Genomic DNA, 15,742 nt, shown 5'->3' with positions numbered 1-15,742 from the left:
GAGTGGGGGGGGTGGTGTGGGAGGGATGGGGTGGCTGGGTGATAGACATTCGGGAGGGTATGTGCTATGGTGAGTGCTGTGAATTGTGCAAGACTGTTGAATCACAGATCTGTACCTCTGAAACAAATAATGCAATATATGTTAAGAAAAAAAAAAAAAAGAAGAAGATAGCAGGAGGGGAAGAATGAAGAGGGGTAATCGGAGGGGTAGACGAACCATGAGAGATGATGGACTCTGAAAAACAAACTGAGGGTCCGAGAGGGGAGGGGAGTGGGAGGATGGTTTAGCCTGGTGATGGGTATTAAAGAGGGCACGTTCTGCATGGAGCACTGGGTGTTATGCTCAAACAATGAATCATGGAACACTACATCAAAAACTAATGATGTAATGTATGGTGCTTAACATAACAATAAAAAATTTTAAAAAAAGGCATGTATTATGAATATAAAATATAAAATAAAGATATATAATTACATAATTTAGTGTATAATATAGGACATAAAATATTATAAAGGTATATATTATAAAAATACATATTCCATATAATATGTTGTGTATTTTTATACCATATAAAGATATATAATATATGTATTTTTAATTTTATTTTATTATGTTATGTTAATCACCATATGTTACATCATTAGTTTTTGATGTCGTGTTCCATGATTCATTGTTTGCGTATAACACCCAGTGCTCCATTCAATTCATGCCCTCCTTAATACCCATCCCTGGGCTAACCCATCCCCCCACCCACCTCCCCTCTAGAACCCTCAGTTTGTTTCTCAGGGTCCATAGTCTCTCATGGTTCATCTCCCCCTCCGATTTACCCCCCTTCATTTTTCCCTTCCTGCTATCTTCTTCTTCTTCTTCTTTTTAACATATAACGTATTATTTGTTTCAGAGGTACAGGTCTGTGATTCATCAGTCTTACACAATTCACAGTGCTCACCATAGCACATACCCTCCCCAATGTCTATCACCCAACCACCCCATCCCTCCCACCCCCACCACTTCAGCAACCGTCAGTTTGTTTCCTGAGGTTAAGAATTCCTCATATCAGTGAGATCATATGATACATGTCTTTCTCTGATTGACTTATTTTGCTCAGCATAATACCTCATTGCAAATGGAAAGATTTCATTTTTTTGATGGCTGCATAATATTCCATTGTGTGTGTGTGTGTATATATGTGTGTATATATATATATGTGTGTGTATATATATACACACACACACACACCACGATTATTTCTTAAGAAGATGAGAATGATAACAAAAACATAATCCAGTCTGAAACTTGTTGCAACAGATATGTACATAACCCTGTTAGAATAATGTTAATTTTCTCCACTATTGATCATTTACTGGAAATGAGAGTATAATATAGAGTTAGTGCTTAGTACATAGCACTAGTTCATGAATACACGGTGATGTATTTTAGAGGAAAATAATTTTAATTTCAGCTTATTTCTACAATAGTATCTTGAGTTTTTACTATATCATACAAGTAGAGAACAGGCCTCAGATTTGCAACATTAAAATATGATCAGGGTGCCAGGATGGCTCAGTCAGGTAAGCATCTGACTTTTTTTTTTTTAATTTTTATTTATTTATTTGAGAAAGAGAGTGCACGCATGCATGGATGAGCAGAGGGGAGGGGCAGAAAGAGAAGCAGACTCCCCACTGAACAGGGAGCCTGATGCAGGACTAGATGCGGGACTCCATGCAGGATTTGATTCCAGAATGCTGGGATCATGACCTGAGCCCAAGGCAAACGCTTAACCAACTGAGCCACCCAGGTGCCCCATCTGACTCTTGATTTCCGTTCAGGTCATGATCTCAGGGTCTTGAAGCCCCATGTCAGGCTCCGCACTGAGTGTGGAGCCTGCTTAAGAGTGTATGTATAAATAAATATATGTATATATACCCATAGTCAACTTGCTCTTCAGTATTTTACAGTGCTATGGTGGAGACTGAAGCGTAGATATATAGCATGATAAAGGTGAATAGTGTAGGATAAAGAAAATGCTGTAGGGTCACAAGAAGGAGTCATGTTTCAGCTGGGAGGCCAGGGAACGTTGCCCCAATATAATGACATTTCAGGGCACAATTGTAAGATGCTTAGGATTTCACTGAGCAGAGTGGGAGGAAAGATGGGGAAAGAATTCAGACTTTGAGAGCAGAGGTATGAAAGGGCAAGAAAATCAGGGAGAAATGGAGGATGTGTTTTGGAAAGAATAAGTACTCCCGTGTGGCTTGGCCATGGAGTGCGTTGAAAGAAGTGACAGGAGGAGTTTGGAAAGGTGGTTGGAGCCAAAGTCTCCTTGTGTGCAGTGTTAATAAAGGTGTCTGTTTCTAAGCATGTAAGAGTCATTGAAGGCAGAGCATACTGGTAATGTTTACATTTTGAAAGTGGATTCTGATAGAAATAGAGTTTTAAGACTTCACCTAGGGAGTGCTTAAAAACAGATTCCTGGGCCCCACACAAAACTAGAAGAGTAAGAATCTCTGAAGAGTAGGGCCCAGGAATGGGTATTCTCTAAATACCTAAGAGGATTTTTCTTTACAGCTTTATTGAGATATAATTGGCATATTAACATTGTGTAGATTTAAGCTGTACAACATGATGGTTTAATATACTTATATATTTCAAAATGATTACCACAGTAGGATGAACACCTCCATCACCTCACATAATTAGCATTTTTCTGGTATGTGGTGAGAATACTTAAGAGCTACTCTCTTAGAAGCTTGCAAGTATATAATCACCATACTGTGCATTAGATCTCCAGAACTTATTTATCTTATAACTGGAAGTTTATACCCTTTGGCCAACATCTCCCTGTATCTTCTACTCCCAGTCCTGGCAACTGCCTTTCTACTCTCTGTTTTACAAGTTTGGCTTTTTTCTTTTTTTTTTTTAGAGAGAGAACAGATGAGTGGTGGGGGGTAGGCGAGGAGGGGCAGAAGGAGAGGGAGAGAGAGAATCCCAAGCAGGCTCCATGCCCATCCTGGAGCCCAATGTGGGGCTCGATCTCATGACCTGAACTGAAATCAAGAGTCAGATGCTTAAACGACTGAGCCACCCAGGTGCCCCTACAAGTTTGGCTTTTTTGGATTCCACATATAAGTGAGATCATACAGTATTTTTTTCTCTGACTTAATTCACCTAGTATAATGCTGTCATTGCTTTTGCCCAAGTTGTTGCAAAAGGCAGGATTTCCTTCTTTTCCATGGCTGATAATATTCCACTCTATGTATACACTACATTTGCTTTATTCATTCCTTCACTGATGGACACTTAAGAGGTTTCCATGTCTCACTTCTTATGAACAATGCTTCAGTGAACATGGGGGTGCAGACAGCTCTTGAAGATGGTAATTTCATTTCCTTCTGATGGATGCCCATCTAGTGATCTCTTATGCTGCCAGAATGTCTGAAGACCTGTGTTTATATTTATTTTAAAGGATAGCAGGAGTGACGAGACCTGAGATCTTGAGAGCCTCAGTTAGGAAGCTGTCAGGGCTCCCGGTGAGGGCCTGAATGGGAGCAGTAGCAGCGCTGATGGGGGGGATCAGGACCTGCTTCAGAAACAGAAGCATTGGTAGAATGTTGGAGACCCTTTAGGCAGAGGGGTGAGGAAAGAGTCAGAAGATGACTTGAAGTTACCACTCTGGGGGGCAGTGTTACTAGTGATGCTAAGAACTGGAGGGAACACCGGGGCATAGCAGGTGAAGAGCAGGATGCCTGCATCCGAGGAGGATGATTAGAGGGCTTCCCAGAGGCAGTAATGAATTTAGTTTCAGGTATCCAAACCACTATTTTACCAATGAGGAAAACTGAGGTTCAGAATGCTACCTCACTGAGCTCACAGAGCTATTAGGTTAGTGGTGGAGTGGTAAAAGAATGTGCCCAGGTTAACAGAACACCAACTCGCTTCCTCCTGTTGTTTCTATGCCTATGTAGAGGATTTCCGGCTTGGTTATGCCCACTGAGAACATCTCTAGAGTACTAATTACCAAGTGAAAATATCATTAAATACACATTATGACTGTATTGCCTCTGTATATTTTTAGCTGAGTCTGTGACACCAAGTGGACCATTTAAGGCTGTTGGGAGAGAAACCAAGCATTGATTTACTAGGAATATTTTAACTCTAGAAGCAGGAAAGCAGGAAGGGACCTTAGAGGTCAGCCAGAACAAATTCATTTTACAGGTGAGGAAACTGAGTCTCAAAAAGAGAAATGCATTTGTCTAAGGCTGCACTGGTAACCAGTGATTAAGACAAAGACCCATGTCTTCTGGCTGTTCAATTTATTGCCTTCTGCAGCAAGATTTTCCAAATGATTACTGCAGCTTGTATTAACTTTTGTGATTCGGTTCATTGCTTTATCATTTAACTTTCCTGGAAGCTGGACACTGAATCATGAGTCACATTGACATGGCCATGGATGTGTGTGTAGAGTCTAAGAGAAATGGAAGCCTACATATGGTGAATTGGATCATTTTCGGTGCAGGCATCCAGTATGACACGTCTTAGTTTAGAAGTTCCTCAGGGGCAAAAAACTATGTATTTGCAGCACAAAACACAGAGCCTGGACCATATTAGCTATTCAGTAAATGTGTGTTGAATGAGTGATCTAAGCCCACTGGGAATTTTTGAACTATGTTTTTTTGTTTGTTTGTTTGAAGTAAATTACCTATGATGAATTCATCAGGTCTCTACATTGCCCATATGTAGGCACTCATGAAAAGTCACATGGTTCTCATTCTTTTAATAAGAAACAGCAGAGAGAGCTATCAGCTGACAAAGGAAGGATAAAATGTGAGCACTGGAAATGCCCTTGTCTGAATGTGACCTCTCGCCGGAACACCGGATATACAAACTTTTCAAGTCTGCAGGACCAGTGACCTTAATATACAAAGATCACTTTTTTTCTCCTTGTTCCTGATCTAGCACACTTACCCTCACAAACTCAAACACACACAGACACATACACACAAACACACAGATTGTCCTTTTTGAATTCCTACAAAGGTGTTAAGCCTATACATAGCTTTTTTGCATAGTCTTAAAAACGACCCTTTGCCATATATTTGAACTGTAAAAATCTTTCTTCTTGAGGACCTCCTTACTCTACTATGAAAACCTCTGGACAAGCAGATTATTGAATAACCCATGACTTTGCCTTTCATCTGATTAGTTCCTGCAAGGGATCATAAGACAACTGCACAAAGCCCAAAGGCCTTTCAGAGTCCTGAATGATCACAGAGGGCTTTTTTTCCCCCTATCTTCCTGAAATGTCATGGCCATCCTGAGCAGTATCAAAGGGGATCACTGTTTGTATTAGGAACCAAGAAAGGAAAGGAAATAAAAGAAATTTAAAACTCATTTGGGAGAAATGAAAGTTCAACTGTGGGTTGTGTGTCATATGAAGAGTATTATGCCACTTTCTTTCATCGGCTAGATGATTGTGGGGGGACAAAGAAAAGCTTCTGTGGTAAAACCCGTGTAAGAAATGTTTTAGGGTCATCATGTGCTGGCCCTTACAGAATGCTCTTCTCTCCACTGATACAAGTATGAACACACAGGCTCACCCACTAGGACCACTAGGGCATCAGACTTGACCTGCGTCCATTTTCACTAAGTGCTCATGGATCATGTCCTCACAATCTGCAATGCTCATGCCCATGTGACTATAACAACCTGCAAAGAGGTTTTTTTTTTTTTTTTTTTTTAAGATTTATTTATTTGACAGAGAGAGAGAGAGACAGTGAGAATAAGCAGGGGGAGCTGCAGAGGGAGAGGGAGAAGCAGGCTCCCTGCCGAGCAGGGAGTCTAATGTGGGGCTCGATTCCAGGATCCTGGGATTACAACCTGAGCCGAAGGCAGACGCTTAACTGATTGAGCCACTCAGGTGCCCACAAAATGTGAATTAAAACTCACCATCACAACACCTTGTGCTCAAAGTTAGTGTGAAGTGTTCTTAGAGATGTTGACCTGGACCTGGTATTTTCTTAGATACCCACCAATTTCGTGATTTTATTCTTTTTGCAACAAGTTGGCTTATTAAATACACACTTCACTTTGCTTTAATTTATATAACTTTATAAGATTCTTGCCATAAATAAATGACCAAATCAGAATAAAAGGCCTTCGTGTGGTCCTACACTTCTGGAGTTTTGGATTCAAAAAATACAAACCCAGTCTTCATTAGCTCCTGTCTTCAGCTACTACTAGTGGCTAGAGTTATAAGCAAAAGGATTCATTTCATTTTATTAATCGGCAGAAATCCCAGTAATTTTTTGCCATAAATTCTGCTCTGGAACTCTGATTTCACTACCGACATCATATTGTCTTTCATAATTTTTAACATGCTGGAGAAAGGCAGGGAAATCTCAATGGCCAGTTAGTTCTACAGTCCCATGCCGGGTGCTTTCCATATGTTCATTCATTTCATCCACATGACAGCCCTCTGAGGTACACATTATTGCTGCCATTTTGCAGATGAGGAACGCTAACCTTAGAGTGTTTAACAAACTGGCCAACATTCACTTAAAAAATTAAGAATCAGAGCAAAAGTGATTCTAGCTGATTGGTCTAAATAAGACCAATGCCTGCCTGCTTCTCTCTCTCTCTCTTTCTCTGTCCAAGGGCTTTTCTTATCCAACAGATTGTAGAGTACTTAAGGCCATCTAGTTTACTGTTGTATTCCAAGCATGTAGTCCGGACACTGGCATCGATATAAATATCTGTTATCTGTTTAGTTGCGTTGAGTGGGACACTCTTGGTACATAAGCCTGGAGGAGAGATAGTCTAAGACTAATGATTTAGTAGTTGAGAATATTCAATGTTGGCAAATGACTATGGGCTCTGGATTCAAAAAGATTTGAATCTCAATTCAGATTTGAATTCCAACTTCCAAAGCGCACCATCTGTATAATTTGAACAAGTTACTTAGCCTCTTGAGGTCCCAACATTCTCACTGTAAAATGGGGATAGTAATTGTACCTTCATGATTGTGTAAACTGCATTTCTGATGGTTAGTAAATATAAATAAATGCTAGCTACTACTACCCTTAATTGGATTGACTGTGGGTGCCTTTTAACATACTACATAATTTAGTTATATTTATTATGTTTATAATTTATAATTTATCACCCATTAAAATGTAAACTCCATAATGGCAGAGATTTTCATGTTTTAATCATTGTATCCCAAGTGCTTAGAGCAGTTTTGTCCAGTAGAACATTCAGGGATAATGGAAATGTTCTATACTAGAGTCGTCTAATCCTATAGCCACTGGCCACACGTGGTTACTAAACATTCGAAATGTAGGTAGCTAGTGTGACTGAGGAACTGAATTGTAAACTCTATTTAATTTTAATTAATTAAACCTAAGTAGCTGTGTCTGACTAGTGGCATGCTGTACTAGCACACTTCTAGAACCTTACAGAAGTTTTAGTAAATAAATACTTGTTAAATGAATGAATCCCTTCTGGACTCAAAGATCAAAAATAAAGCTGCATGATTGTATATTCAGCTCACTCTAAAGATGAGCACTGGAGAACTTTCCTGAGTGATCTGCTCACACTGGAGGCCTCATGAGGTTCCAATATGTGATTTCATTTACAATTGTAATAAGGTTTTGATTTCTATTTCTTTTTGGTGATAGGTCAAGAAAGATTTGGAAACATGACAAGGGTCTATTACCGAGAAGCTATGGGTGCATTTATTGTCTTCGATGTCACCAGGCCAGCTACATTTGAAGCAGTGACAAAGTGGAAAAGTGATTTGGACTCAAAGTTAAGTCTCCCTAATGGCAAACCAGTTTCCGTGGTTTTGTTGGCCAACAAATGTGACCAGGGGAAGGACGTGCTCATGAACAATGGCCTCAAGATGGACCAGTTCTGCAAGGAGCACGGTTTCATAGGATGGTTTGAAACATCAGCAAAGGTAATGTGAACTTAAAGGAGAAATGTATTAGGCAAGAGTCAGAAAGAAAATAATCATATGATCATTGTCATCATCATCATGATATTAATATGTGTTTGTCTAGTGATTTATAGTTCCCAAATTGCTTGAAGCTCTTTCTCATCTCAAGGGGATGAGTGGGCAGGGCAGAAATTACTATCCACAATTTAAGATGATTTTGGCTAAGAGAGCAAAAAGTGACTTGTACGTGGTCTCAGTGATAATGGTTAATAACTGTTTGTTTATTGAGTGCTTATTATCTGTCGGGCATATTTTATATGCATTTTCTCATTTAGTCCTCACACAACCCTATTAGGTAAGTATGATTTTAGAGTAAATGAAAGAAATGGGCCTCGCATTCAATGTCACTGCCTTATCCATGTATTAATTAATTTTTACTCCATCAATATTTAATATGTTCTTCTGTATGTCGGGAATTGTGCTTTGCCCTAGAAGTGAAAAGATGGCAAGAATGTGGAACTATCACATTGGGAATACTGAAATAGTGGAGTGAGAGAGTAGACAGCAAGTGTAATTGCGAAGAATATCGTGTTGTTTGGCACTTCTCACTTTTCTGGGGGGCAGAGGAGTAGCAGGATGTGAGGAAGAATCAGGGCTGGAAGATGAAGAACCCGATGTGGCATGATAAGGATATTATCTTCTGCCCCATGCTGCTATCTCATTTGTCAGAGATATCTCATTTGCTCTACTCCCTTTTGTTTTTGCTTATATTTTTGTATCTCAGTATTAGAGAGAGAGAAAAAAGCTTTTATAGTAAATTTTGAAAGTTAAAAAAAGCATATATTAAAAAAATAAATGTTTCACTGTATTTTTCTGCTATTTCCTGTGTGCATATATTTTACATTAATATATATGAAATAATTTATGTTTTATATTTATAAATGAATTGTATATTGAAATAGATATTATATATTTATATAATATGTATTTATTTTACATATAAATATATAAATATATTTTACATTACTAGGATTGCATTCTGTATAGTTTTATATCATAATTTTCCCATTTTTATTTATTTGTGGAAAACATATTAAAGACTTATGGAGCACAGGCACTGTGCTAGTTGCTTGAGATTCAGCTGTGAATAAGATAGGCATTGTCTCTGTACTTATGGAAATCACACTAAGGCCTTATTGCAAACATTCATGCAATCATTTGAGAATGGTTTGAAAATATAACGTGAATGGATGTCATTCAAATAGACCGAGGAGGAATCTCTGACCCGTTTTATGCTGGAGAGCAGAATGGACTAATTTTCCCCAGGGACTAGGGAAAGATAGACAGGAGGCAGATCAACCTGGAGACCGAGTAACACGGTAGTCGTTGCATTCCTATGGGAAAATGGCAAGGCTTTGAACGAGGGTAAATGCTATAGGGATAGGAAAGAAAAACCTGATTTGAGACTCTCACTGAAGGTTTTTTTTTTTTTTAAGGTAATTATTTATTTTGAGAGAGAGCGAGAGGGAGCAAGCACAAGCAGAGGGAGGGGCAGAGGGAGAGGTAGAAGCAGGCTCCTCGCTGAGTGGAGAGCCCAACACGCAGCTCGATCCCAGGACCCTGGGATTAGGACCTGAGCCAAAGGCAGACACTCAACCAACTGAGCCACCCAGGTGCCCCTCGCTGAAGTTTAAACACCAGCGGGGATTAGGCAACTGCGTGGGGTTGGGGGATGATGGAGATGGAGAAGAGGGTGGTGGTGCCAACTTTCTCGGTCATAGTTGGGATGCTTTTTTGTTCTGGCCACATGCCCTGGATGGTCTCAGTGTCTTCCTCCTCTCTCTGGTATCTCTGAGCTGGCCTGTATCTGGAAGTTGCTACTTCCAGAAGTTCCTGGGTTTTTTGCCTTCCTTCTTGGAACCACGGCACACTAGTATGCTTTTCTCCTTCTCTCTTCCAAAACCCTTTGTTTCCCCTATTTCTTAGGATTTTTCCTTTGATTCAGGACACAGTATCCATCATTTGCTGTTGTCTTTCTACTTTTCTTGTCAATGAACCCTTTTGGTTTGTTTGTTTGAGGGATGATTCCTGTAAAGAGAGAAATGCAGAGCAAAACTCACAGGTCTTATGAGGTTACAGAATTTTGAGAAATATGACTTTGTTTTTTGAATGCGGGGCTTGAACTCATGACCCCGAGATCAAGACCTGGGCAGAGATTAAGAGTCAGATGCTCAACCGACTGAGCCACTCAGGCACCCCAGAAATATGACATTTTTTATAGTTTGATTTTTGGACGTTAGTCTGGCTTTTTTCATTTTAAATGGCAAAATTCATGTGACTTCACCTATTCTCCTTATTCCTTAGCTCCACACTCAATTTTATTCTATGGCTTCTGCATATTCCTTCAAATTCCTTTCTTTCAAAAGAATTGCTCTTCTGCCTGGAAACTCCACATACAGGGGTAGAAGAGTAGGATTTTAGAGAAATCCTTTTCTCAATAGGTTACTTTCTATCTGAAGGGCACACTGGAATGAATGACTCATCTATTTGGTGAGGGAGTCTTCCATAACTCACTCATTCATTCATTGAACAAATGTTATTGAACAGCTGTTATGTACCAGGCTCTGGGAAATATAGCAATGTATAAAACACACAGAATCCTGACCTCCTGAATAATAATAAACAATAAAGTATAAGTAAAATATATAGGGTGTTAGATAGAGGAAAAGTGTTAGAAAAAAAAAAGAAAGAAAGAAAGAAGGAAAGAAAAAGGAGAAGAAAAGAAAGGAAAAGACCTATGAATTTGTAGGGAGGACTAAACTTGCTTGTGGACCAAAGAACCTCTTGGCCATTTTCTTTCACCTCACTCTGACATTTCTTGCTCGACCGCTGCAGTCAAACTCTGCTTAAGAGCATGAGGTTCATTAACTTAAGGCCTGACTGACCTACTGTACTTAGATACGGGATTTTTAATCCTCCAAATCCCTGCCAGTGTAAACTTTGAAGAGAAGCTCTGTACAGAGAGAGGGTGGAGGGATTTCACAAGCCTGAAGTACGCTGAAATGCTAAAGAGGGTACAAGGCCTCATTGTACTGCGTTCAACATCTTCCCTCTAAATGTACTGCTACTGAAATTGTCCTAATGAACGTGTCTTCCCGGTGCCAGGTTAGTATTCAAAGTTAACACCTAGAATCTCAGGAACAATACTGCAGCGTTGAGGCTGGAGTGTCAAACTGCTTCAAAAGTCTTTTTAAAAGATCTCTGATAAAACTGATAAAACTCTGCCTCCTTTCTGAGGATAGTATCACAGCATTTGCAAATAAAGGCCCAGATCAGACTATCTACCTGAAGACAAGGTGACAGCATTTGGAGACTACGATCCACTCCTTCTTTGATTACAACATTTGGGATCAGGGAACATTTCTCATAGAGATCTTTCTCTTAGAAAATGAATCTACTAATAATTAAAGTCCTTTTGTGTGATGTTGTAATCATTCATTCTGGTGATAAACATCTGATTTCATTTTTTTTTACGTCTCTAAAACTTTGAATGCGTCAAAGGCCATGACCTTTGGCTTTGACCCCATAGCCATGTCTTGCAGCAACTGTGGCTTGGCCATTTCTGAAGCTGAAACTTGCAGGGTGGTGGAAGAGTTTGTCATTGGGACTAGTCTCCATCTTGCTGCTGAACCTGCTGCTGAACCTACTGCTGAGGGAAATTTGCCCTCTTGCTCTTTAGTCTTCAGGAATAACTTTCCGTGAGAGTTTTCATGTCTCATTGCTGTTGCTGGAACATTCATGGTAGCCTCTGGCTATGAATTAAGAGCGAAAAAGTAAATTGTATGCTAGCTAGCATCTCTGATTTTTTACATCATCTCTTCAAATATTGAAACCAAAGGAATAAAAGGAAACACTGTCTCTCCTAAGTTGAATTTTCTTTAGTTTTCAGCCTTTGCGTTCTTTCCCTTTCTCAGCTGCATTTACTTGAATTCCACCTGTGGATTCACTAGGGCCAGATAATATATATTTGTGATCACATGTCCCATGTTCTAAGGACATTTGTGGTTTATCCTGCTGTCCTAGCATAATTATTGTAACACCCCCATTCCTGGGTTGTAATTTAGATTTACACAATCATCCTATAGATCAGGAGCTCCAGTACATCTCACTGTCCGCATTATACCTGAGTTCTAATAATGTCTATTTTATGTATTCCTGTGCCCAAGCCCAGTCTTGACAATACATTTTGGTAGATTTGTCTCTTTAGGATGAGAGCCTTGGTCTGTTCTTGTTGGACCATCCCCAATGTTGGGAGTCCTATCTTCTGGGGCCTTCTCAGTGGCCGATGGGGCCCTGCTACCTGCTGACCCATTTACCTGGTATATTGGTGGTACCCATGGCCTGAATCTCCACCAGTTGCTCCTTTAAGGTTCACTTTTATGGCCACACCAACCCACCTTCTAGGGTTGTTGAGAGCATTAAGTGACATAGGTATATGTTATGCCTGATTACACATATACACCATACCTACCCCTCAAGCATAACATCCCTATCCCCTGTTCCTGCAGCCCATCTACTGGTCTGGATGTCACCATCCATACTTAGCTCTGATGCACACAGCAGCTACACTCGGTAGAAGGGTCTGTTTCTATATCTCAGCCCTTTCCAGGCTGTTCCATCCTGCTTTTAGGGTGCAGTGCTGTGTTTAGAAACAGGACACCAGGAAAATGCCTGGGAAATAGTGGAACAGTAATATCTATCCAATGGTGGTGACAGGAACCAAGGTCACAGACCTGCAGTGCCCCTGGCTCATGGTCCCCTCTGCCTCGTGTCCTAGTCCTAGCAGATTTCTATCCTATGTATAGTGACTTTTTAGGCCCCTCCTCTTGCTCAGAATGTTCTCAAATCAATGGGTATCCCAGGAAGAAACTTTCTTACATTAAACTCCACTCAATTTTAACGTCTTCCCTGCAGTTAAAAAGAAAAATGTTGATGTGTGTCCTTCTGGGGGAAGGAGTATACTCAGCAGTGCTCTCCATAAGAAGTTATTCATTTTTTACAGGGAGGAGGTGGTCGTCCTCAGTGTAGTGATATTTTTCATGTGTTTTGGATTTCTGGTAATTATTACATATGTTTGCTATCTTTGGGGAACTTCTAGCCATAGCAGGCTTACCTTCCCAGGAAGAACCCATAAAACTTTCTTTTGCTCTCTTTGCAGCCAGAGCACAGGAATATGACCTAGATTCCATCAGTCATACTGATTGAGCAACTAGACGAAGAAGGTACAATACAAAATCCATTTTTTGGTGGGGGTGGGGGTGGGGGGGTAGGTGGAGGCAGAACAGGCCTCTATCCTTGGGAGACAGTAGAGTTTGCAGGGTCCTGTGCTTGACCCAGAAAGAGAATCACTATTGGCCCCAGGGACAGTTGAATTCAAGTTGAGCTCCTTGAAGATTTGCAGATTTTTAGGACCCAGTGCTCAATGGTGGCTAGCAGCTGTATCCTCATCAGGCCTGTTTTATGTGGGGTTTGAGTTTTTGGAAGCTTAGGTTTGAGCCTATTTCTTTAGACTGCCGAATAATCCTGCAAGCTACACAGTATCTCTTGAATAAACTATTTCATATTTAGCCAGCTTCAGATTCTGTGTCTTGCAACCGAGAACCTGGATTAATATACATGGTCAAAGACATTTGAGAAAACCAACCTGAACGACATTTTCCCTTGCTGCGGGACTTTTCGGGACTTTGATATTCAAATGTGCATTCTGAGTCTCTAGTAAGAACCATGGCTGGATTTCTTGCTGTTTGCTATATGGTACCTTCATGCAAAGATTTTTATGCATATGAACTCATTCAATCCTTAGCATGAGCCTATGGAGTAGGCTTTATTATTATTTACCATTTGAAAGAAATAAAAAGTTGGGACATAAGTGACTTCTCTAAAGCTGTATAACTACTATCTTATTTTTTTTATTCTAACATGCTCTTTTTGTTATTTCATATGTTAACATTTCAAAATCAAAATATGCCCTAGAGCCACTGTGGATTTCTAAAATGATGGCGTGCCATACAAATAATGGCTTTTTCTGGTATCTTCTCTAAGAGGGGACTACACCCTGCAGAAGTTCCTAAATATGTTTGATCATGTACAATACTTAACAAAATAGTGGGACATGCTTAGGAAATGCTGGTCTAGAATTCTCATTTAAAGGGAAAGTTTTCTGTGTTTCGTTGTTTACTGAGTTCTTTATTGTTACTATTATTATTATTATTACTCTGCAGGCTGAAATATGCAGCAGTTAAGACATGGCTAGTTTTTCTGGAAGCTGCTTGAAGAGTAGTATCACATATCATTTATTTTATAGGCTTCTAGAAAATAGGCACTTAGAAACATAATATCCTTATACAAATTGGAAATGCATAGATAATTCACCTGGGTATGGGTAGAGACTCATTCTAATTCATTTTTTAGTGGGTTAAGTATAGCACACCATTTAAAAAAAAACCTTTTATTTTTAAATTGGGTAGTAGGCCATCTCTGATTATTCCCATTTTTCAAATGTCAAACCATGAAAAAATTCTTGACAGTCACTGGTGCATTCACTGATTCAACACAATTTGTATTGAGTGACTGTCCAGGTCTGTGCTGTGAATGATGTATATTAAGGCCTTTCTGAGTTCAGAGAATGCTATGAGGTGCTAGTTCTTATTCTTAAAATGTTAGAATTTCCTATAGGAAATAGATATTCCAGGTTTTAGGCATCCATCGCCAAAGAATTTAAATGAGGCTGTAGGATGTGCCTTCACTGACTTACTTGGTCCCAGCACATTTAACCTTGGATGTTTAGCTGATTTGATGAGAGCTGTCTATACTTAGGGACATAAAAGGAAGGGCCTAATCTGAAATCTAAAATTAGAGCAAAGTTAGAAGACATCATTTAAAGGAAATGATGGCGGGGTGCCTGGATGCCTCAGTAGGTTAAGGGGCCAACTCTTGGTTTCAGCTCAGGTCATGATCTCAGGGTCCTGGGATTGAGCCCCATGTCGAGCTCTGTACTCAGCTGGTACTCTGAGATTCTCTCTCCCTCTCTCTCTGCCTCTCCCCCTGTGCGCTCTCTCTCTGTAATAATTAAATAAATCAATAAAATCTTTAAAATTATAAAATGACGATAAAGGAAATGATGGTGGTGTTTAATGGTAACAACCATTTCATATGATGAACTCCAGTCTGTAGTACAACCATTTGAATCATTGCTTCTTTTTTTTTAAATTTTATTAAGTTATGTTAATCACCATACATTACATCATCAGTTGTTTTTTTTTTAAGATTTTATTTATTTATTTGACAGAGAGAGACACAGCTAGAGAGGGAACACAAGCAGGGGGAGTGGGAGGAGAAGCAGGCTTCCGTGGAGCAGAGAGCCCAGTGTGGGGCTCGGTCCCAGGACCCTGAGATCATGACATGAACCGAAGGCAGTGGCTTACTGACTGAGCCACCCAGGCACCCCACATCATTAGGGGTTTTTTTTGTACTTTTTTTTTTATTATGTTAATCACCGTACATTACATCATTAGTTTTTGATGTAGTGTTCCATGATTCATTGTTTGCATATAATACCCAGTGCTCCATTCAGTACGTGCCCTCTTTAATACCCATCACCAGGCTAACCCATCTCCCCACCCCCCTCCCATCTAGAACCGTCAGTTTGTTTCTCAGAGTCCATAGTCTCTCATGATTCATCTCCCCCTCTGATTTCGTCCCCTTCATTTTTCCCTTCCTACTATCTTCTTCTTTTTTTAACATATA

The 15,742-nt window shown here is 39.8% G+C and overlaps 1 protein-coding gene across 1 annotated transcript in view; it reads left to right on the top strand.

The window, feature by feature from the left end:
• The window catches only part of RAB38 (RAB38, member RAS oncogene family), a 62,121-nt gene that overhangs the window by 16,757 nt on the left and 29,622 nt on the right, over positions 1 to 15,742 (top strand). The window contains exon 2 of the mRNA XM_081799009.1: positions 7,677 to 7,957. Within this exon, the coding sequence (XP_081655135.1) occupies positions 7,677 to 7,957 (281 nt within the window). The remainder of the gene's footprint in view (positions 1 to 7,676; positions 7,958 to 15,742) is intronic.

Source organism: Leptonychotes weddellii, chromosome 11, assembly GCF_054177405.1.
Source record: "Leptonychotes weddellii isolate Sample4059 chromosome 11, ASM5417740v2, whole genome shotgun sequence".
In the NCBI taxonomy this organism is placed as follows: Eukaryota; Metazoa; Chordata; class Mammalia; order Carnivora; family Phocidae; genus Leptonychotes; species Leptonychotes weddellii.
The sequence above is the reverse complement of the archived record's forward strand: the minus strand, read 5'-3'. Positions and strand labels throughout refer to the sequence as shown.